This window comes from Odocoileus virginianus, chromosome 9 (genome assembly GCF_023699985.2).
Source record: "Odocoileus virginianus isolate 20LAN1187 ecotype Illinois chromosome 9, Ovbor_1.2, whole genome shotgun sequence".
In the NCBI taxonomy this organism is placed as follows: domain Eukaryota; kingdom Metazoa; phylum Chordata; class Mammalia; order Artiodactyla; family Cervidae; genus Odocoileus; species Odocoileus virginianus.
This window is the reverse complement of record NC_069682.1, coordinates 56,822,638-56,846,035: the sequence shown is the minus strand read 5'-3', so window position 1 is coordinate 56,846,035 and position 23,398 is coordinate 56,822,638. Positions and strand designations below refer to the sequence as shown.

Sequence of the window (23,398 nt, the reverse complement as noted above, 5' to 3'; positions counted from 1 at the left end):
GAACAGATTGGACACCACCTGGCTGCCTGCAAGGATGGGTATGCACAAGTTCCCTAGGCTGGTTCATGTACAGGTTCACCTACATATAGATTTGCCCATGCTCTTACGTGTCCCTCGAGCACTGAAGTCCATACATTGCGTGAGGAGACTGCACGCCCATGGGGTATCAGGGACAAGCACTGTGCTTGCAAACAAGATCGCAGGTCCTTTGCTTCTGATCACTGGGGAGGAGGAAACGCTATTTCAGTTTTCTACCCCAGCGTGCTCATCCCTTGGCTCCTTTCAGCTCAGAGCTGCTGGGAATTTAGGCTTCTTCCCGGCATTGGCCTAGACTCAGGGCTCCTTTAGGGGTCTTAGGGCATTTGTAAGGTTGGGAATAGTATGGGCTGAACAACTTCCAAGAGGAAGTTGGTAAGAAGTGTTGGGACACGTGGGTTCATGGTCCTGCCATGCTGCTGAGGAATATCTGTATGACCGTCCACCTTCTGAACTGCTTTGAGTTCTTAAATCTTTCTTATTCATCTGCCCCCATGGCCCTTGCCCTTTTTTCACTCATAGCATTATCATTACTGTCCTGGAGCCCCACCCCTGGCCTCCAGGTCTTCCCCAATCTAATGTTTAGAAAGGACTATGTCACCCCCCTGCTCAGAATCCTTCCTTGGCTCCCACTGCCTCCAGGATAAGGCCTACGCTCCGTGGCCTGGCCTTGTGGGATCTGCTCACCTTTCCTTATGCTTCAGTCTTTCCCATTCTGCCGGCCTCTTCCCTCTCCTCAGACTGGAATCTTCTCCTTGGATTGGGATCCTCTCCTGGAAACAGCAAAGAAAGCTAAATGAGCTTCCTTTCCTCCTTCCTTTGCTAGAGAGGGGCTTCCCTGTGGCTCAGATGGTAAAGCATCTGCCTGCAATGCGGGAGACCCAGGTTCGATCCCTGGGTCGGGAAGCTCCCTTGGGAAAGGAAATGGCAACCCACTCTGGTACTCTTGCCTGCAAGACTCCATGGACTGTCACCTGAGGAGACTGGTGGGAGACAGTCCATGGAGTCGCAAAGAGTTGGACACAACTGGGTGACTTTCACTTTGCCAGATGGAGATAATAGCTGATATTTCTTCTTTTTTTTTTTTTTTTGCTGGGGATGGATTTAGTTTTACTTTCAGTTATATTTAGTTTTGAAAAACTCAAGATTTGGAAAATACAAAGCATACAGAAGATTACAAGCTACCCAGACCTTAATATCTTTCTTGCCCTCAAATTTCCTCAAATTAGTACCTCTTTTTACACATCTTAAAGACTCTTCCATAAATATCATCTATTGAAGATCTGCTGTGTGCTTTCCATGGATTATTTCACTTAAATCCTCACAGTCACCTGTGGGCAGACTGAGGCTCAGAGACCAGAGCCTCATGGTTGATAAGCAAAGATCCGAGACAATGTGTGTCCATTTATGAAGTGCTTTCTATGTGCCCTAGGATTGTCCCAGAGCTGGGACATTCAGCGAGTCATTCAACGAATACTGAGTGCCACTCTTTTAGGTCACTGGGCTAGGTTACCTCCTAGGGGAGGAGGGCAGAGGCTTAGCCTTCCCAGAGTTTATATCTCAGTGGAGATGGCCTGTCGCTGTTGCCCCCTTTTTCTAAGTAAGAAAACCAAGGAACAGACGCGAAAGAAACAGACCTGAGGTCATACAGTGGTAAGAAAAGAGCTGGGATAAGCAGACTTATTTTACTACTGGGGAAGCTGGGGCACAGAAAGGGAAACAGACTTGCCTAAGGAAACCCGGCAGGCGGCAGAGCCGGGATTCCCAGGCTCACAAGGTCTCGGCCTTCCCAGCACCTCCCCTCGGGGGGCGGGGCCACCTCGGGCCCCGCCCCGCCGCTCGCGCCTGCCTTCCTGGCAGCCCTGGCGGCTGTTTCCTGCCCGCGTAGCTGGGCGGGCGGCCGGCCGGCCCATCTGGCGGCCCCCACGGGGAGGCGCGGGGAGGCGGCCCAGACTCGCTGGAGCCAGGCGCCGGCCTGGGCCCCCGTGCCCGCCTGGAGAGCCCAGGTGTGGCCGCGGCGGGGGTGGGGGTGGTGCCTTCCTTCCCGCTCGGCCCTTCCTGACGCACCCGGGCAGGATGCTGCCTCCTTCCCAACCTCCGCCTCCCACGACCTGGCCTGGAACGGGGAGGGAACACTAGCGGTGGGAGAGCGGGCTGGGCAGGGAGCAGCAGGCCCCGCCTCTGGTCTCCACTCCTTAGGAGACCTCGGGCAAGTCTGGCCCTTTTTTGGCGTGGGTGGGACTGGTGTAGAGAGCACTCGGTTTTCCCATTTGTGCGAGAACGGCTGAACTCTGACCGGATCGCCCAGGATCCTGCCTTGCCACTCAGGGTCCGACCCCAGACAGGCTTGTGGGAGCGGGAGGCACCTCTCCTGCCTGAGGATCGTGACATGATCATTGACTTGACATTATCCATTCGTTCAGCCATTTAAAGTCTGTCTGCCTGATCACAACGTCAGCTGGGGATCACAACGTCAGCTGGGGAGCATGCGCTTGACCCGTGTTCCCTGCCGTGCCCAGCGGCTTGACCTGTGCCCAACTCATACCAGGTGCTGAAGCCCCAAAAGGGCATGTCAAGGCTTTGCCCTCTCCCCCCAAACTGGAGCCACCCCTCGAATTGGAGCCACCCTTCCAAATTGTAGCTTACTCATTTGACAGCTGAGCAAACACGACAGAGTGGGCAGCCAGCCCTGCTGTCGATGCTGGCCCTCTTCTCCATTGCCACTCCAAGACAGGGAACCTGGAATTGAGCATCCTGATTTATGTTAGCAGCACCTGCGGTGAACATCCCCCAAACCAGGCATCCTAGGTTCAAATCCCTCTGGGGCCCTTATTGTCTATTTCCATTTCCTTATCTGTAAAAATGATGACACCTCCCTCACAGGGGTGTTATAACCATTACATGAATATTTCTAAAATAGGTTATCATAATGCTAGACATGTTAAATACAGATGAAATAGTGTCCTGGAGCTCTCCGCAGGGCTGGCCTCCCTCTTCCCCTACAGTAGCCCCCTCCTACTCAACTGTAGTCAGGAGAGAGGGAGGCCACTGAGGGACACCTAACAAATCAGGGGCGAACTTGGGGGTTTTGGAGCTGTTTCCCAAGAATCCACTCCCACCCGCGGGGTAAGGCTGGCAGTAGGCCCACCCAGGGCCCTGCCCAGCCACCCACCCCCGCCTCTCCAGCGTGCAGACCCGATCCGTGCCCGGCCTGGTGCCATTTTTCCATGGGACTCTGGCTGTGGCGGTTCACATCTGGAGTCTAGACTCGGAGGCTCTGCGGGCCGGGCCTACCGCCCGGGCTGGGCCACCACTGCCCGCTGTTTGCTCAGCTGAAGCTGGTTAATTGGAATTAGAGTGGCCTCTGCGGTGCCGGCTGGCCGGGCGGGCCCTGGATGGCCGCTGCCGAGGTCTGTGGAGCATCTGGCGGGGCCGGGATGGTCATTAGGTGGCAGGCGCCCGGCGCCACTGCCACCTCAGCCTCTGCCGGGGGCCGGCGGTGACTCAATGAGGGCTTTGTAGGCTATGGACCGCAGAACCAACCGTGCTGTGTGCCTGGGCTGCCTGCCCCATCTGCCGCCCTCAGAGAGGCCTTGTTCCAGGACCACACGGCCTCCCCTCTGGAGGCGGCAGAGATCCGAGAAGCCCCTGAAACGGACCCTCTTGGCTGGGGGAAGCTTTTGAGATTTCCCTCCTTCCTTTCCAGAAAGTCCAGAGAAGTTGATAGTGACTCAGGCCCAGGGGTCTGCAGCAGAGGAGGCGCAAAGTCCTCAGGAACTCTGGAATTTGATTCAGATTGCTCAAGGTCAAATCCCTGTCTAGGGGTAGGTAAGCTGCCTCATTTCTCTCACTTGTACATGGGGCTAATATTACAGATGGAGAGTATGAGAATTAAGTAAATCCTGTATTGAGGTGCTTGGTACATGCAGCAACTCCCATTATCTGCTCCCACTTGTTCTTAAGCTCCAAACTGGAAGCACTGTCATTTTCAGCCTTTAAACCTGGAAGCTTAGGCAGAGATCTCTGGGCTGTTGAAAGTCTGAGCCTCAGGCCAGTGGCCACCCTCCCTGACCTTAGTTTCTCCACCCAGTGACCCCATACTAGGCAGGTAAATGAAGGCTGTGCCCACCCCTTGCCTGGTCCACTGGGGGTTCTCCTTCAGGCCAGGGCTGTTGTCTTTGGCAAACTGTGGAGAAACCCTGGCTCTGGGATCTCCGGTTCTTGTGCCTGGATGGCCTCCCAGAATCCCCCTCCTCAGCCTCTCCAGGGGCGCTCGGGATGGCGCCGAGAATCAGGATCCTTCTGGCTTTGCAGCAGTCGTTTTGGGAAGAACCCCAGGAACAGGCAGAAGGGGAGTGGTGGGTCCTCCGTGTCCAGGGTGACCTAGAGTCCCAGTGCTCCCCAGCTGAAGCCCTGTGAACACTGAAATCACAGAGGATGGCTTCTGCCAGTGTGGGAATAAAATCCACTCTTTCCTGGGGCCCAGGTGGCCCTGCTGCTTCCCTGGCTTCACAGATAATGGCCCTCTTGCTGAGTCAGGCTAGCCTTTTGGTACCACAGCCTCTTCTCCGCAGACCTTTCCTCCAGAAGGTGAAGCAGCCAGTACCTGTCCGACACCCTCACTGTCCCCAAGTACTGGGAGGAGCGTGGCAGGAGAACTGGATGGCTGCAGACAGGGCTCAAGGGCCCCCTCTGCTGGTCAGAGGGCATCTGGGGGTGCTAAGCTGGCACCTTGGCCACCCGCCGGGTGGGCAGCCACGATGGAGAGGCTAGAAGGTCAGGGCCTCACTGCAGGCTGCGACAGTCCACAGCCCCAGGAAGGGGCTTACATGAAAGTCTCTGGGTGGGAGGGTGAGAAGCAGGAAACCCACTCTAAGGTATTGGGTGAGAACTTTCTCGAAGCACAGTGGCCTGCCCAGGCAACGGGATGAGTTTTTAATTTGAGGCAAAGTCAGTCCACAATACAAAAGTCTAAAAATCAGACCCACTTTTCCCACCTGGCACCCAGGGGTTGGGGGGGTGGGGACAGTTGGGGGCTTCCTTTGCAGGCAGGAGACGGGGAGGAGCAGAGGAAGGCCAGAGAAGGGGGAGAGGGAACCAGGCCCTGGAGCCCCCACTGGAGGGAGCCTGCTGCCCCTGCCCCTCTCTGGGAGCTGCCTGCCCCAGCGGCAGACCCGCGCTGTGCGGGCCAGTGTGTGGCCAGCCCGCCCGGGTGTCCAGCCCTTGCAGGGTCAGGCACCAGCTCCATCACTTCTCCTTCTTCTCCAGCCCCTTCGATGTGGTCGCCTCTGTTCCCTCTCTGGTTTCTGTCACTGCTGCTGGATCCTTAGGATTTGACTCCTCATAACTGACCAGAAAAACAAGACATAACAAGGACGACACATTTAGAGGAGGGAAGGGCAGAATCTTTGTGCCCACCTCCCACCATTGCAGGAAAACCCTGGGCACACATATCCTTGGCCCAGCACGTTCCAGGACTTGGCCCGGCCCTGCCGTGCGCCCTCCTGACTGGCTGCTGGGTTCCACTTTCTCTGTGCCTGGTGGTGCCAAGGGCAGTGGCAAGTGGAGGAGAGGTTGGGCTTGTGCAGACCCATTTTAAGCTTCCTGGACCTTCCATTGGGGAAAGAGTGGGGAAAAATAGGGGCAGCCAGGATGAGGCTACAGGACGAAGGGCTGCCTCCCAGGGCACATGACAGGAGTCAAAAAGCTTAGCCCCAGGGGCGTGGGCGGGCGGGCAGGGGGCTGCTCTACTGACAAGTGGCAAGGTGCCACTCTTGCAGGCAGGCGCCCTGGCTTAGCTCTTCCTTTGGGCTCCACTTACTGAGCAAGTGAGTTCATGCCAAGGACAATGCTCACATTTCCTTACCACATCAACCCCGTGAGGCAGGCATGTGCCCACTTCTATATGAACAAAGAGAGGTTCCGAAAGGGGAAAGTGAAGGTTATACACTTGCCCCAGGTTATATATATACAGAGAGCGATAACAGTGTCCACTGCTGTGTGACCAGGGCTGCTGACTCCCAATCTCAGGTGAGTCCCACAGTACCAGTGAGGCCGCTGGGGTCCTGGGGCCCTGCTCCCCCACCCCTCGGCTGGGCGCTGTGACTGCCTGGTGGTGGTGGAGCTGCCTCTTGCTGCCTGCCCCGGCAATGCTCCCTGCCCCGTACACTGGAGCAGGGGGGTCTGCCCTACCTTGGGCCCCGGGGCAGTGGGGGGAAGTGGGCAGGTGGGCACCCGGTGGGTATTACATGGCGCTGGGATTCTGCGGGCGCCGGCGGCGAGGGCCAGCTAGCTTCTGCTGCATGGAGTCCGCCAGGCTGGCTGGGGAGCCCGAGACTGTGGGGAAGTGGGTGAGCCTCGGGGTGTGAGGCAGGATTTCCGCTGAGGACTCGTAGCTGTGTGAGAGACAGACAGAGACAGAAAAAAAGAGATGGAGAGGAAAAGACTAACGAGGACAGAGATTTCTTTTCCAGGGAGCAGAAGTGGGTCTTACTTCTATCTATCTCTGCACTTTCGAACTCTGTGGAAAGAAGTCAGTGTTACTTGGAGGATAAAAAAGAAAAGATGCACCTATACAGGGAGATACTGCAAAAGAACAAGGATGCCCTAGATGTATACATATGTGTCCCAGGTGGCGCTAGTGGTAAAGAACCTGCCTGCCAATGCAGGAGACATAAGTGACATAAGTTCCATCTCTGGGGTGGGAAGATCCCTGGAGAAGGGAATGGCAACCTACTCCAGTAGTCTTGCCTGGAGAATCCCATGGTCAGAGAAGCCTGGCGGGCTACAGTCCATGGGGTCGCAAAGACACGGCTGAGAGACTGAGCACACACGCAGATGTTCTGCTGCTGTGGAAAGATCTCTCAGACACACCCTGGTGTGAAAAATCAGGATGCAGAATGCTCCAAGAATGCCACCACCTGCATGAGAATGTGTATACACATACATGCTTTCAGGTGCAGAGATATCTCTGAATGTCCAGGGACAGAGTTGGCTTCGTGGGTGGCTGGGGTATGAGGGGGTTGGTTGTCCTGCTCATGCTATGGAATTTTGAACTATGTCAATGTGTTATCATTTAAAAAGAAGTAAATGAATAAAAAAGGGATAGTGCCACTAAAGCTAAAAGTAAAACCAAAGGTAAGATGGAGGATTAGGGAGAGAGATGGGCAGAAGAGAAGAGAGACTATTTGCTTCTTTACCTCAATATAAAAACCTCCTGGGGGGTGGGGGGCAGAAAAGTGGGGTACCCACGTGGGCAAACTTTTATAGAAACCAAGCACCAAGTGGGTGACGGCGGGCACCCAGTTCTGGCTGGGAAGGGCACCCCAAGTGGGCGCCAGGGGCTGAGACCGGCTGAGTGCGGAGGGTGAGGGTAGGGACCAAGCTCAGGGCTCAGGGCCCACTCCTGCCCCCAGACCTGCCACCTGCTTCACCCCCAGCCTTGCCTGAGTCCACAGGGCTTTGCCAGGTCAGGAGCCCTGGGCAGGAAGGCTGGGAGCCTGGGGCTCTGAGGCAGGGCAGGGAGGGCAGGGGCAGGTACGGGGGAGGGGTGAGTCACAGGCTCCCCCACAGGCAGCCAGGTGCACAGAAAGCTCTGGCAGGCACTCGAGGGACAACCTGGAGGCCAGGCAGGTGGAGCTGGTGGAAGGCCCCCGAGTGGGCAGCTTCAGCTGCAGCTGGCAGCTATTTCTGGGCCCCTGGCGGGCGGGGCTGGTGCTGCTGGGGTGGAGACACCTGTCGGAGTCACGCAGGCCTGGGGGTCAGGGTGGGGCTGATCACGGGTGTGGCAGGTGTGCGGAGGGCCACAGGGAAGGGGCATGTGTGTGACTAAGACAGAGAGAAAGCAGCTGGCTCTGGGTTACAGCCACAGCGGCAACTGGACATAGGCTGATGCTTGACTTCTCATCAAGCATTTCCATCACACTCGAGTCCCCTGTATCACTCACATGTGGACACTGAGGCTGGGGGCAGGGAAAGACCTGCCTGAAGTCATATGGCAGCAGGGTCGGGATGGGAACCCAGGGCTCCCGACAGCGGGGCAGCCTGGGGTGGGGAGGCTACACCAGCCAGTCCCTTTCCGTGACTCAGCTGGCATCTGGTGTGGGGGCTGCCTCGAAAGCCCCAAGGCCGTTCCCACCCCTGGCTTCTGGCCCACAGAAGGGTTCTGCTGGTGCCCATGGGCCTGGCACCCATGTGCTGATGCAAAGGGCAAGGCTGGTGGAGTGAACAGTGGTCCCCCAGAGGCATGTACCCACAGGCTCCGCCAGCAGCCTGCAGTGTTAGGCAGACCTCTGCTCCCCGCCCCCTCTTACCTGAACATTTCAGTCACTTCTCCCTTGGCCAGTGCCACCAGGACAGGAAAGCCGATACACGCAGGGACCAGGTACAGGAGGGCAGGCTGTGAGAGAACAAAGGCTGGTGAGGCAATGATGGGCAGGGCACCCGCTCAGGGCCGGGCCCATCACCCCAACTCTGCTGGGTGTGACTCAGGGACAGGTTCACGAAGCAAGTCAGTGCCTGGGCCTACACTGGGGCTCCTGACTTCCCTGGGAGAAGAAGCAAGAAGCCCAAAGAAACTCAATTACGCAGGGCTTTCAGGGCACCCTGGAGTCTGGCTGGCAGCATCCCAACTGCCCAGGACACCAGGTTCCTGGTGAGCTGGTCCTACTCCCAGAGACCCTGACTGCCTAGGTCTGGGGCTGGACGTCTGCACTTTTAACAATGCTCCAGGAGATGCTGTTATAATGACAATGATGATGACATAGCTGCTATGGATGGAGCACCTGCTGTGGCCTGGGATCAAGGTCACCCAGCTGGTCAGGGCCCAGAGCCTGTGAGGAGACTCCTGGTGAAGCTGGGTTTGAGGACAGGACAATTACACCAGCCGGCCCTGTTCCCGGAGCACCTACTGTTTGCATTGAACACAGGCTCTGGAGAGTACTTCAGTCCATCTCCATACCCCCTTGACCCTCCTCCTTGTGTGGAAGCAGAAGGCTCACGCTTTGGGAGTGGGGAGGGGGCAGCTCAGGCCTTGGAGAGCCTAAGTGGTAAACTGGGGGTTGAACTCGGGTACCCCAAAGCCATTTTTCTGCTCACGGTGTCTGAAAGCTGGTCCTCACGCTACTGCTCGGCCCTCCATGGCCCCTACTGTTCCCAGTGGCCTGACGTCCTCAGGAGATGTGACCCCTGCTTCTTTCTCCAACCTCACCCGCCCTGCCCTGCTCTGGCCACGTTGGTCTTGTTTCGGTCCTCTTCGTCACCTGCAGCCACAGGATCTCGGCACGTGCCGTTTCTAGGATGCTCCTCCCATCTGTGCCTACTTTCCTTCTCCTTCAGACTTCAGCTCAGTAGTCACTTCTGTGGGGAAGCCTTTGCTTGCATTGAGTCAGGCCTCTTGCTGCACACTCTCAGGCCCCCTGCAATTCTTCACGGCATTCTCCAGCAACTTGGAATGAAACATCCCTGGGCCATTACAGGCTAGAGATTCCCTCCTGTTAGGCTGTTAACTCCACGAGGGCAGGCTCCACAGCTGTTTTCTTCACTGCTGCATTCCTAGTACTCAGAAGAGGGCCTGGTAAATACTAAGCCAATGGCTCCCTCACAAAATTTAGAGGGTGTCCTGGAGATGACTCAGGTGAGGGTGAAGGAGACATCGTTCCTAAAGCCAAGCCTTGTTCCTAAATCCAGGCCAACCCGTGCCTAGAGGACAGGGCTCCACAGTCCCCGGAGGCTGACCATCAGGCCATTTTCGGACTCATGCCATGGATGGGCTGTGAACTACCCACTTCAAACAGATTATCCTTGAACCTAATTACACCCTGAGCATTTCGATCTGAGTTTTATAGATGATGCTACTGAGGTTCAGACAGAGGAAAATGATCTGCCTGCAGTCACACAGGGTGTGTAAGTGGCTGAGTTGGGATTTAAACTCGGGCAGATGAGCTTCTTCCCCTGCATCAAGTCTTTGCTATGAGATCGGCTTTGGGCCAGGAATGACAGAAATCACGACAAAAGCCTGCATCAAGACTCAAGAGGGGCAGCCAAAACAGTACTCAGGGAAAAGTTTATAACTCTGAGTGCATTTATGAGAAAGACTAGAAATAAACAATGTAAGTTTTCAAATCAGGAAGCCCAAAGGAGGAGGAAAAGAATGGAGGCAAAGCAAAAATTAATGAAATAAAACAAATACAAACTTACTAAAATTTAATTTCTGAAAAGTAGAACACTTAAGAGATGACGAAATTGAGGATCAGAGGAGGAAAAAGGATCTGCCCTAAATCACACAGTTGGTCAGGATACAGACACGGATTCCTCTGTCACTAAGTCCGGTGTCTTTTCTTCATCAAGGCCAGGCTGGGCAAAATAGAGGGCTTCCTGGGAGGAAGGTGGGTAGATATTTGGCCCCACCAAGGTCTACCTCACTTAAGAGCCAACGGCAATTGAGGTGCTCCTTTGGGAAGAAGTGTTTGCTTAGAATCAGAGGGATACAAACCTATTCTTTTCTTTCCTCTCAGGCACCAGGGACCCTCTCCAAAGAAAATCAGTGTTAAGGAGAGGATGGGATGTACAGCTTGGGGCAGTGAGCTGGGGATCAGGACTCCTGGGTCTCCATCGGGCCTCAGCTTTACCCTGTGACCACAGATAGGCCATTTTCCTATCTGGGCTCCTATCCACCTGTACAGTGAGGGCACCTGATCATATTAATGACCTTTCTTGGAGGTTGCTAGTCCTGGCTTGGAGTACATTTTTGATAGAGGTTAAAAAACATATAGGCAGAGGTGACCCCCTTGATAGGGAATTGCTGGCAGAGGGACTGCTTACGTCTTGGTGAGGGAGGAGGAGCTCAAAGAACAGGTTCCCCTTGTGTCCAGATCCCACCTCAAAGAAGATTTCCAGGGAGATACCCATGTGGATGATCAGGGAGAAGAGCCGGGCTGCTCCTAGGCAGTAGGGTCGGCTTGTGGTCAGGAGTCTAGGGCTCCAGCCAGGGCCCAGCCTGACTTGCTGTCACGCAGGGACGGCTCCTTTTCTCTCATGTCGGGGATCACCTCTCCCACCTCTGCCGCCAGCCTGTGTGAGAGCTCCCAGCGGCGCCTTCTCTGAGTCTAAGGCAGAAGGCAAGCCTGCCACCTGGCGGCCACCTAGGGGATAGCTCTGGGCTTGGAATCTGCTGGGGCTGACAGCTGGAGAAGCCACCTCCCAACAGGCAGCCCAAGTACTCTGCGCCTTCCTTGCCAAGTGCATGTCCCTCTCAGCTTGCACAGCTCCTGAGGTCATCTGGAGCAGATGTGAATGAAAGGGGCTTCCTCACTGGTTCTTGGTTTCTCTACTGATGGGTACCGTGAACTCTCCGTATAGTATTACTATCAATTTCACAGTGTCTCTAAGGACTCAATGAGTTAATGAGTGAAAGGGTTTAGCGCAGTGTCTGGCAAACTAACAGACTAACTGGGTCAGCAGCTTTTGTGATTAATTCAAAGGTGGCTTCTTTGTGGCCGGTGCCCAGGGAAGGGAGAAAGGGAGGAGGAAGGGGGGAGGATGGAGGGAGCTCAGCAATACCAATTGGGTCAGACGTGGCGCTGAGCACTTCACTTACTCATTTCACCCTCAAACAACCCCAAGGTGGCTACAATTATTTATCCTCATTTTCTGTTTTCATGAATCAATGAGGAATCCTAAGTGTAACTTCAGACAGTAGAGCCTGGATTCCCACCAGGGCTCTCTTAAGACTCCACTCCGCACAGCCTTTCCCATGACTGGGGGTTCATAACCTGGGCTTGGTCTTCATATGACACAGGCTTGAACCCTGGCTCCATCACACTTTCCATGGAGTACCTGAACTGCAGCTCCTCATCTGTTCACAGAACCCTCACGAAGCACCAAGCAGAGCCTGGCACAAAGGAAGTGCTCCGATTTCTAGCAGAGAGCAACCCTGTCTGCCGGCTTTCCCCTCCCCGACTCCTCCTCTCCAGGCCACACTGACAGCTCCCAGCCTGGTCCAGCTGGCAGTTCAGCACCCATCTAGGAGAAGGCAGAGCCTGGCTGGCTTGGGGAGTGATGGGAGGGAGATCCTAACATCCTATCGCTTGTCTGGGGAGCAGGCAATGGGCTGAGACCGCAACAAACACCCACCCGATTCCGTTCTGTCTGCCACCACTACTGAGGCTGAGAAGCCACAGCTGGGGCCACGCAACACTGATGTGGCCCAGGAGATGTGGGCAAAAATCTGCTGAGAGGGCTCTGAGAATGGTTTTGCCTTCCTTGATGGTCACAGGCTCGGCTGGCATCCTTCGCCCTCCCCCTTCTCACCACTAGCATGCATGTGCTACCTGAAGCCGGGCTGTCATCTTGCGATAACTATGGGTGAAAGTTCAAGAGAATGATGGACACGCCTGCTCTGCACCACTGGATCACCTGCACATGTGACATGGGAGTCCCGGTCACCTGCAGTGAAAGCACTCCCTGTACACAGAGGGTTCGTGCTCACCTGGGCGTGCTTGAAGATGTGCATGATGAAGATGGTAAGGCCCAGGCCGAAGATGTAGGCCGCAAAGCTGGTGTAGAAGTAGGTGTGGGTGTTCTTCTTCAAGCTTCAGCAACGGCATGCGGAGAAAGAGGAGGAAGGTGAGACACAAGCACAGCAGAGCCACATGCCCTCTTAGGAGAGGATCTGGGGAGACCCTGGAAGCTGTGTGCGGCTGAGGTTATGGGCTGGGGGGTGTGGAGATGGGTGTGCACTCTGCCCCAGCTAAGCGTCTTTGGACCAGCCACTTTCCTTCCCTCAGCCTCAGTTTAATCATCGGCAAAATGGGAATGCCAAGCGCCATCTCCCCAGTGGTTGCTGAATATCAAATGTTATAACTGAGAACAGTGGCTATGAAGCTCAGGTCAGCATAAAAATCACCCGACGGCATGTTAAAAAATATAGAACTGTGTGGGAGTTCCCTGGCGGCCTAGTGGTTAGGATTCCAGGCTTTCAACGCCATGGCCTGGGTTCAACCCCTGGTCAGGGAACTGAGATCCCACAAACTGAGCAGTGTGGTCAAAAAAACAAAAACAAAAACCCCGAAAAACCGAACAGAGTGCTAGGCCTAGTTCCCAGGGAGTCTGATCTAACAGGTATGGGGATCTGCATTTTGGTATTTGTGTGTGTGTGTGTTTTATATAACTTTATTTTTGGCTTTTTAAAAATATGTAGTTGATTTATAATATCATGTTAGTTTCAGGTGTATAACACTGTGATTCAGATATACATATATTCTTCAGATTCTCTTCCCTTATAGGTGATTACCAAGTATTAAGTACAGTTTCTTGTGCTAAAGAGTAGGTCCTTGCTGGTTTGGGGCTCATGTTTTGAGGAACACAGATCAGAAACTGTAAAGCTAAGTTCTTACTTTTAAGTGCAGTGGAACTAATAGTTCAGTAACCCATCAGGGATACTAAGAAGCTGCTGATTACAAGGATAAAATGCCAGTGGCTTCCTGGGTAATTCACTGAAGATCAGCTTCAGAAGAGCTGACCCACAAGCATCCTGGCATTGCCATCACTTGATGCCTGCTCACAATGCCAGCTCAGGACCTTTGTGTGTGTCCAGCAACATCTGTGGAATGAAAGAGGACTGACTCCCTCCCCTTTGCCCTGGCGGCTTCTGAGCTGGGAGCCGCAGTCCACTGAGAACAGTCCTGCTGTGCAGCCCAGAGTGCAAGAGGGAACGGTGCACAGATTCTGGAACAAGCTCCCAAGGACCTGCAGGACAAGGATTCTTCCTCGGAGGGTGCTGCCAGCTGAACCTGGTTCTCTAGCAAATGGCCTGGAGGCTCCTACAGGTTTCTCTTTGTATGACCTCTGAAAACCGAGCAGTAGAGCAGCCAGCACAGATGTGTTTCTACTTAGAGACAAGCGAGGTCTCTTCCAAAGGCTCCACAGTGGCCCTACCCAAACAACGCAGAGCGACGTGAGCAGGGGAAAAGTTCAGTTCTGCCTGCAGCCTGGATTTCCATGATGCTGGCAATGGGTTTCTCACTACCAGTTTCAACATTATTACTTTTTTTGCAACTACTGGACATAAGGAGATTAAGAAATAGTCCATAAACCAGCTCAAAATTAAGCATATACCTGCAGAAAGCCCTCCCCTAGGAAGACTGAGCGCCACCTACTGGTGGCAGGCCCAGCTTTGCCCAGGTGCATTCACCCACCTGAAAAGGTGTGACCTTTTCTGAGTTTCAAGTGGTGGCTCAGCTTGGCCCCCTTCCCTCTCCCTTCTGCTCACTTTCTACAAGGGACTGAAGAATGTTTGAGGAAGGAGAGGATGGGGAGCAGCGAGAGAAGCTGGGATATGGTGACTTGACCCGTGGCTGATAAAAGTTGGTGGCAATGAGGACTGCACCTGCTGCTGGATGTCCTGGGAGCCACCGAGGCCAGCCTGTCTCAGCACTCTCTCCACACTGTCCCCGTCAGCCCCAGGCAGGAGCGACCACTAACTTCAGGATGAGAAACCTTGCCTGGGAAGGTCAGTTTCCTTGCCAAGACCACTCAGAAAAAGCACTCTGGGTGCCACTAGCACCTTCTGGGATTCCATCTCAGCCTATGAGTCACACCTTCCCCACCCTCTCCAGGCTCTGGGCACTTAGAACCTCAGAATGTACAACGCAGATAAAATCAGAATTGTTCTGGCTGCTGTTGGGTGGAGGGTCTGGGACCTGAGTTACCCTCTTTGGGCTCCTCCAAACTGAGGAACCCCAGAAAACCTCCTGCCTGTGAGGGGAGGGCCTCACTTGTGAAACCTGAGGACTAGGGTTCCTAAGTGGCTTACCTAATGTCGAACCGCAGCAGCAAGGCAATGAAGATTCCTGCGGGGAGAAAACCAGGGTTAGATGGAGGTAGGGAAGAAGCATACAACTGACAACTGGGTCCACAGCCACAGAGCAATCATTAGGGGACAAGGTGTGGCTGAGACTGCCAACTGCTGGCAGAAATCGTTTCTCTACCTTCAGTCCACCTGGAACGATGGGGGACACTCACTGGAAGAGGGACTAAGTGGCTGAACTGTCCCAGGTAGACCGCTTTGGCCTGGGACCACACTGACTAGCACCTCACAGCACCATTTGCTGTACCACCCTGGGCCCAACCTAACACTTACAGGATGCCTAAACACTAGGTGCTGTAGGCAATACAGTGGGAAGCAAAACCTGGGGGCAGGGCATGCTGATCAAATATTAACAAAGACCAGTGTGAGACTGTAACTGTGAAAGGGTGCTCCGGTGTCATGGGAAGGTCTATCATGGGATGAGACCCAGGCTGGGGGTGGTGGGTGGGGAGGAAAGAGGGCTTTTTTGAGGAAGTGACACTTGCCAGGGAGAGGGAAGAGCATGTGCAAAGGTCTTGAGGAAACAGGGCTCAGGAGGCGTGGCAGGGCAGGCTGCAGCCCAGAGCAGGAGATGCTGGGGGCTGGATCTGCCATGCAGGGCCCCGTGGGGGTGAGAGGAGTTGGGTCTTTATTCTAGGAGTAAGGGGACACTCCTGGAAGTGTTCTAAGTGGGAGAATAACATAAAATATTTTGAAAAAGACCCCTGTGGCAGTCGTTTGGTTGGTGGGAGAGCGCAGAAGCAGACACCAGGAGGCTCTGCAGGAGGTCAGGTGGGGACGGTGAACTCTGTCCACCCACTGCACTCCTATTTGCACTCTGAAATCTGGCCCATTCACCCCCAGAAACCTGAGTCCCTGAGACACAGCCACCCAGTCCAGCCTCTGTATGTTGCACACACACGGCCATCCCTGTTCTGTCCTTGACTTGTCTTTGGACTTGGACACAGCAGGGCTGAACCTCATTTGGTTGAGAGCAAGCTCTTAGGAACCAAACATTCTGTGCTGATTAGAAGCACTGACTGGCAACATGTGATTCCTTTCAAAGAAGAAAATGATTCAGTCCCCAGCGAAGACTCTACAGTTGGGAGCTGGTGGGTGGTGAGAACAGACAAATGCTGCCTTTCTGGAAACAAAACTAGCAATTCAGTGGCCCCTGGCAGCTGAATTCTGCAACTACTCTTTAACTAATCTGCAGGCCAGAGCTCCCAAGAGCTTCTACTCATAATACTGCACTTGACCTTAAAATAACACCCCACAACCTATTCTTCCTTCAAGATTATCCCTGAGGCTCTGTGAGGATGCAATAACTCAGACCAACTGTGACTGCTGGAAGACTTCCGATACATACAGGGATTTGTGGATACGCAGAGATGTCCTGTGCAGGCCTGGAGCCCAGAAGCACTCAACAAGGACACTTGGGGAAGTCTGCGGGTGTCTGGGACAGACCCTGCTCTGCAGGGCGAACCAAATCCATTTCTTCATCCCTGATGGAGCTTCGTCCCTGCCTCCCAGCACCATGCGCTATGGGAACACCTGGATTCAAGACCACGACCCTAGGCAAGTCTCTCTTAACCTGCTTCCTCACCAGCAAAATGGAAACACTCTCTACCTCATCAGGCTGCTAAAGGTAGCAAAGATAATACATAAAAAAACACTGAGCATACTGCTTGGCAAACAACAGGTGCTTGACAAATGATGGCTCCAGGATTATGATCTTACTCTTGTTGTTACTATCATAAAAGCAGTTTTGACAATATCACCTTTCTTTGCAGTCAGATAGACCTGGTCTGAGTCCTGGCCCTCTTGCTGGCTAGTGTGTGAATTGACGTTAAGTCCCTTCACTGCTGAGCCTCAGTTCGCTCACTGGTATGAGAGACAAAGCCTCTGCTTCACCACCATACGTATCACAAAAGGAAAGTGTCACACAGAAGTGCCTGTTCACTCTCGCTCTCTAGCAGGATGGCTATTACTTCCTACACTGGAAAACAAACTGGCTTTTAATTTGTTCCAAGCTTTCTTCTTTTAAGCAAACACCAGGGGTGCTTCTAACCCTGACTCCGAGCCTCTGTGACTAGGGAATTAGAATGCCCTTTGGGTGTGCAGCATCCCTGTCACCGGGCCTAGGTCTTGCAGGCACACAGTGTCCACGTCTCAGCCATTTCAGCTGCCCTGAGAGAGGCAGCTCAGCTTTGCCCAGAGTTTCTTGACCGGCAGTTTGGGCTGCAGGCCCCCAGGATGTGTGCCCATGCTCGGGCCCATACACAGGGGTACCTGTGCCCATGTCCACAGCTGTGCTGACTAGCACCCACACATATAATGGACTCAGAGGCCAGGTCATGTGGTCAAGCAGGTGCAGGCCACTGGTCCCTCTGCTAAAACTGCAGACACAGGAGCACAGCTGTGTGCCCCGTGTCCACACACAGTGCATGCTTTCCCTGGTGTCCTCCCAGCACCGGGGAGAGGGGGGCCAAGGAGACTGTGGCAGTTCTAGCACACCTGTGTCACCTGTAAACACTGGGAATGGTGTGTGTACGTGCAAGTGTGAGGGGGTCAGATTCCTTTAAGACTGTCATCGAATGTGCTTATATTTCAGTCTGTCATATACATTTACTTCTGGAGCTCTCGAGTAATGTCTGTTCACCCAACCAGAAGCTCCATGAGGGCAGTCTTGCTCACCACCATCCCTCCGAGGTTCAGCCCACACCGGGCTGAGGTGGACCCCCTTCATCAAACCCCGGGCAGGTGGTGACGGGCGAATCGCACAGCCTAACCCTTCCTCCTTCCCTCTCCTGGTGAGTGAGGCTGTGTCTCACAGGACAACTGCTTCTCCATGGAATCCCCCTCCACTTTGGCCCCCGCCCTGGCCCCATCACCTGGAATGACGATGTCTCCAAGTCCCAGCATGGCAAAGTTGTCCGCTTCCAGGCCCTTCTCCAGCAGGTCCTGGGGAAACACCACTGGAGGGGGAGGCAGGGATGTGAGGAGTTGGTGAGAGCCCAGCTCATGCACTCCTAGCCTCCGCCTCTGGTGTATGGAACTCACACACTTGCATTGCTGGGTGGGAAGATGGGAATGGGGAGTCAAGAGAATGCTGATGGGCTGAAGGGCGGTGTGTCCATCTGAAATCACAGCTGGTTATAGTAGTAAGAATCTAGAATCATCTAGGCTAAAGGTTTAATGCCGTTACTGAGCTATAACTTACATGTCATACAATTTCAATGCCTTTTAATAGCCAGGACTCTTTGGTTAAATGGGGCTGACCCCAAAGCCTAGCATATAAAAGATGAAAGGGCCCACATGGTGCTGGCATCTAATAGGCTTTCCGTCTCGCCACAGTTGTGGACAGACCCTCGTTTTGAAGAAGGAAGAGCTTGGGCCACATGCTTTGTGCATCTGTTGATGAGGAGGAGGCTACATACCTACAAATCCCTTGCTTACAGCCCCTTACTCAGAAATCCTGCTGGCCAACTTGTTTGGATAAATACAGATTGAGGAAAATGCCTCCCTGTATGTCCAGTTATGGCAAGGGGCAGCTGTAACTGGATTTCATCCAGATAGCCTTGGAGCAAAAGTTCACCAGTTATGGTGTGGGCTTCAGGGTCAGACTGTATGGGTCTGAATCCTGGCTCTGCTGTGTGACTTTGCACAGTTTACTTAACTACTCTGGGCCTTAACTGTCTCACCTGTAAAATGGGTATAATAACCAAACTGACCCCATAGACTTGTGGTGAAGATTAGGTTATTTGAACACACTATTAACTTTAACTGTTACGTCTTTACTAACCCAGTCCTGCTTCTGTGTGAGGCTGTCCTCCCAGGTGATGAATCAAGTGTGGCACAAGGCTAAAACAGTTAGGACAATCTGGTCACCGAATTCCTGACTTCCCTTCAGCTAGGGGTGGTCATGTGACCCAGCTCTGGCCAATGGCATATAAACAGAGGTAAGACGGGTGGGCTCGGGGCCAAGATGGTGCTTTCCCAATGAATCATACAGAGGTCCTAACCTGTCCACTTTTTCCTGCCTTGAATACAGTCACAGTGATTTACAGCTCTCCTTGTCTGATCCTCCTAAACCTGCCATCATTCAATCCTGAGTGGCAGATCTAGAAACCAGGGCCCACAGAGGTGAGGCCTCCCCACTCAGGCCACACAGCCAGCACATATCAGATCTGGGATCCAAATCCAGGCTTTCTGACTTCACTAACTGTCCACTTAACACTCTGCTGGACTACTCTTGGCAGTAGAGGGCAACAAGCTTTCTCCCCAAGACAAAAACCCCAATTCCAAACACCAGAAACCAGAGGGGACTGTCATTTCCCTGTTCAGAGTCTTCCAACGGCTCATCCACTGCCCACTGGGCAGCAGCTGGGCTCCCTGACATGCCATCTTCGGCTTCCTCAAATCTGGCCTCTTTTCTGCTGCTCCCCTGAAGTCACCATACTCCCTCTCCGATTCTCTGCTCCCTCCATGCATTCTTCTGCTTGCAGCCCTGGCCTGAAGCTGTTCTCTCTTTCAAATGCCCCTACTGCTCCTTCATGCTTGTGAAACACATATTCATTCTTTGGAACCCAGGAAAGCTTTCCTGACCCGTTGGCTGGGTTCATCCATCACAGCGTGTGAGGCATAGTTGCTCTTCGGGCTTGGCCAGCATCTGTTCTCTTGCTCTGCACGACTGCCCTCCCCTCACACCCGTGGTTCTGGAAGGCTGCCAACTCAAAACACTGCCCCCAAGCACTGGAGAAGGCGGTGACCCTGTCCTCTGTACCACTCCCAGTGGCAGAGCCTAGTTCCTGGGCCTGGAGAGGCCCCATGGGTTCATCCAAGCCATAGCTGGGAGGAACTTTCCTCTGGAGTCACTGAGCTGCAACCCTGCACAGCATCTAGGAGCAGCCGTGTGACCAGGAGCCTCTCTCCGGCTCACGGAGGGGACCCATGTGCAGCTGTGGAGTCAGACCATGAGGAGTGCAACTGTTGCTTGGCTCTCAGGACAGGCTCCACCCTGACTGCCCAACAGGATCCCCCTTCCTCCTTCCATCATGCCCGATGGATTCCGTCCTCCTCTTTGGGTCTCACGACGCCAGGGAGTGATTCTTGATCAGTCTAAGGCTTAAACTCCAAGTTCATTATACTTTTCTCAACCCCCCCTGATGAGGAACAATGAACTTGGGCCTGTGACCCAATTCTGGCCTGTGAAATATGAGAGAGGCTGCAGGGAGATTCAGGGAAAACATCCCTCTCTGATGAAAGGGAGACATAAGGTTCCCCTTTTCTGTCCCTGAACTTGCTGAGAATGGTGGGGTGGAGGGCTGAGGTGACCCTGGCTCTTGGCGATGCCAATGATGGTCATAAACCCAACTCTAGATGCTCCGCCACCGGGCTTGTTGCGTGTGAAATGACATTTCCACATTATAGATGTCTGTAGGTGAGGTTTTTAATATTTATAACAATGGATACACTGAAGAACACAACCAGGGAAGTGTGAGAGGAGTGGGGCAGACAACACCTGCTGGTTATGTGTTACAGGGAGCCAGGGAGGGGGCTCCAGGTCTTGGTGTGGGGGTGTCCTCCTCTGGAGGCCCCTGCCTGTCCTGCCACAGGCTGTTTCAGACACCGCTCTCTATGACCAGGTGGCCAGAGGACAGCTGTGTGGGAACAGTCGACAAATCAAAGAGGAGAAGGAAACCAGGTCCTAGACACCGGGGAACTTGGAGAAGGAACAGCTGAGGGAGGGTGCTAACTGAGTCAGGGACCATGCGGGAATGGGCCACCAGGGTGGGGGCAGACGGGCTCCCCGTGGTGGGGTGGTCACTTACATTTTATTGGTGCCTCAAAGGACTTGGCCACTGTCACCATCACATTGGTGCCAAATACCTAAAAGGAGAAGAGAGGAGTCTGGAGGGAAGTGCAGGCAGATGGGAAGGAGTGGCCGTGTGTGGCTTCTCAACGAGGGGCTGCCTGCAATGGGCAGGAGAGGGACAGGGAGCCAAGAAGGGCTCCAGAGCAGATGCAAAGTTGAGAGGCGGTGGCCACCGACATGGCCAAATGGACACTTCCTGGGGCTGCTTGTTTGGGCAGCAATGAGGGGCAATTCCAAGGAGTTAGGAAAGGATCTCTGATGCCCTGGCTGGGCTGTCAGGTCAGGGCTCTGTCCTTCCCAAGAGAGGAAGTTCTCTAGCACTACTCCATCAGGGCTGCCTCTCAGAGCGAGGGTGGCAGGTCCCTTAGCCCAGCGCAGTCTCTGTCCTCAAGGACAGTGTCTTGCTCAACAGTGTCCACTCATCTGCTTTAACCACCCCTGCCTCAGCTGTTCTGAGCCTCAACTCGCTTGCTGGAAAGACAAGGGATAAGCAATCCCCTGCTGGGCTCACTGTGAGGGAGAGAGGGCGGCTGGAAGGCACAGGGCAAAGAAAGGTGAGCTTTCGGCAAGTGGGCATGGGACTCTGCTCTGTCATCGACTTCACAGCTGAGGGCACTGCCCAGAAAGGACCTGATCTGGGGCCTTACTTGTAGGTCAAGTGGCTGCCCTCCACTGGACCTCCTGCGCATCCCTGCCCGACTCACCCAGAAGATGTCGTAGATGAAGAGCCCACCCAGCAAGATGCAGCCAGTGCTGACGTTGTTCAGGTGCAGGAGTTCTACCCCGTTAAGGGAGAAGGCCAGGCCGAAGAGGTTGTTGGCAATCCAGTGCTGGGGGAAGGCGAGAGTGAGGCCACCTCACCGGTCACCACCTTGTCCCTCCAGCGCTCCACCACCCCCCTGCAACTGCCTGGGCTCTGGCTACTCACCTTCCTCAGCAGGTACCAGACGCCAACGATGCTGCTCACGCCCAGGCACACCAGGTCCTTGGTGTCAAACTCATAATTGATGATCTCTGGGCAGAGAGGCCGGGTAAGTCCACTCCCCGGGGCGGGGCTGCCCCTCCCACCTGTCAGCCCCTGGACGGAGGAGGGCATGGCTGTGGGCTCTGTCAGAGACCCACAGGCTGGGGGTGCTCACTGGAGCCCTCCCCAACCCCAGACCCTCCAATTTCCTAGAGGAGGGAATGGAGGCCCAGAGACAACCCAGACCTGACGTGGGGTCAGTGGGAGGTGGTCCATGGTGCTGGAAGCCCATGCTCTGCACTAGCAGCTGGGTGACCTCAGGGGAGGCAGTTCCCTCTCCGAGTTTGTTTCTTCATCTGTAACAAGGGGATCACAGGGCTTCCCTCATGGTCCCCAGGGGTTAAGACTCCACCCTTCCATTGCAGGGCACGTGGGCTTGATCCCTGGTTCGGGAAGTTCAATATGCCAAGAGGTGCGACCAAAAAAATAATCACAAAAACAAAAAAACGGGGGTCACAGCACCTCCTTGATAGGACTGCCATGGGGAGCAAGTGAGGTGGTTCTTACAAAGCACTCAGCACGGAGCTGGCATACAGTGGGTGCTCAACTAATGCTGACTGCACTGAGCCCAAGGCCCTTGCAAGGTTCCAGTTCATTCAGGAATCTTTCTACTCTGCCACCAAAGGAGTCAAGAAGGTTGCTGGTAGCCCAGTGTCACCAGTAGAGGAGGAAGCAGGTGAGAGAGGGAGGCCTGGAGAAGTGGCAGGTGGGAGGCCCCGAGGCTGTGCTGTTGGGGAGCCTGTGGCAGACACCCTGATGTTAGACCCCTTCTCCATCACCTCCGAGTGTCCTAATGAGGAAGCCCAGAGAGGTGGTGGTGCGTGCCCAGGGTCACGGAGCATAGGCTTTCCTTTCAGATTCCAGACTGCAGTCAACTGCTGGTTGGCCCCAACCACTGTTCTCCTCTCTGTGGTAACAATACCCTGATGATTTTCAACTGGAAATGAGGCTGCCTAGCTCTCAGCCACATTTTCCAGCTTCCCTTGCAGCTAAATCGGCCTGCAGAACAGTTGCCTCTACGTCCTTTGAGACAGCCTGCGAGGCAATGGTATGCTACCCTGGACCCGCTGACCCGAGTGTGGCAGAGCACAAGACAGGTGAAAACCCCCACGTCACTGCCTGGACACAGATGCCTACAGATGCACAAAGGAATCATACAAAATCGCTGCTCTCAGGGACAAGGCAGAATGTGCTGGGCACATCCCCAACAAGTGTGACATTCACAAGCTCAGACATGTACACAAGAGGGCAACAACTTCCACCTGTCCAAGCTGTTGATAATCCTGTTACAGCAGTTGAACCCACACCCTAACTAACTCACAGGACCCAGGCTTTCCCCAATTTCCTGTGGCTTTCATTTTTTTCAAGAGCCGTGGAACCCCCTTTTCAAATCTTAGCTAGGGAAGTAATCACACTAAAAACAGACATGATAAAAATAGCTTCAGGAGCCAACTGTTTACCGTTTACTGAGCCAGGCCCTGTGCTGAATGCTTTCCACTCATCACTTACTCACAGTCCTAACAACATGCTTATAAGGGAGGTACTACATTATGATGTGCATTTTACAGATGAAAAAACAAAACAAAACCAAAAAAGCCCAACAAAACCACCCAGA

At 54.1% G+C, this 23,398-nt stretch overlaps 1 protein-coding gene across 6 annotated transcripts in view; it reads right to left on the bottom strand.

Moving 5' to 3' along the window:
- Positions 1 to 4,943: 4,943 nt before the first annotated feature.
- The window catches only part of HM13 (histocompatibility minor 13), a 38,189-nt gene continuing 19,734 nt past the window's right edge, over positions 4,944 to 23,398 (bottom strand). Inside the window, exons 5-13 of one of the 6 annotated variants that reach the window (XM_070472499.1) lie at positions 21,688 to 21,827; positions 21,464 to 21,589; positions 20,716 to 20,773; positions 17,776 to 17,859; positions 14,849 to 14,885; positions 12,524 to 12,626; positions 8,349 to 8,434; positions 6,285 to 6,431; positions 4,944 to 5,383 (exon numbers count right to left, since the gene is read on the bottom strand). In XM_070472499.1, coding sequence (XP_070328600.1) covers positions 5,284 to 5,383; positions 6,285 to 6,431; positions 8,349 to 8,434; positions 12,524 to 12,626; positions 14,849 to 14,885; positions 17,776 to 17,859; positions 20,716 to 20,773; positions 21,464 to 21,589; positions 21,688 to 21,827 — 881 coding nt within the window. In that variant the 3' untranslated portion in view covers positions 4,944 to 5,283. Of the gene's footprint in view, positions 5,384 to 6,228; positions 6,432 to 8,348; positions 8,435 to 12,523; positions 12,627 to 14,848; positions 14,886 to 17,775; positions 17,860 to 20,715; positions 20,774 to 21,463; positions 21,590 to 21,687; positions 21,828 to 23,398 lie in introns of all 6 variants that reach the window. The other 5 variants (XM_020915816.2, XR_011489592.1, XR_002318310.2 and 2 more) reach the window with 5 other exon arrangements.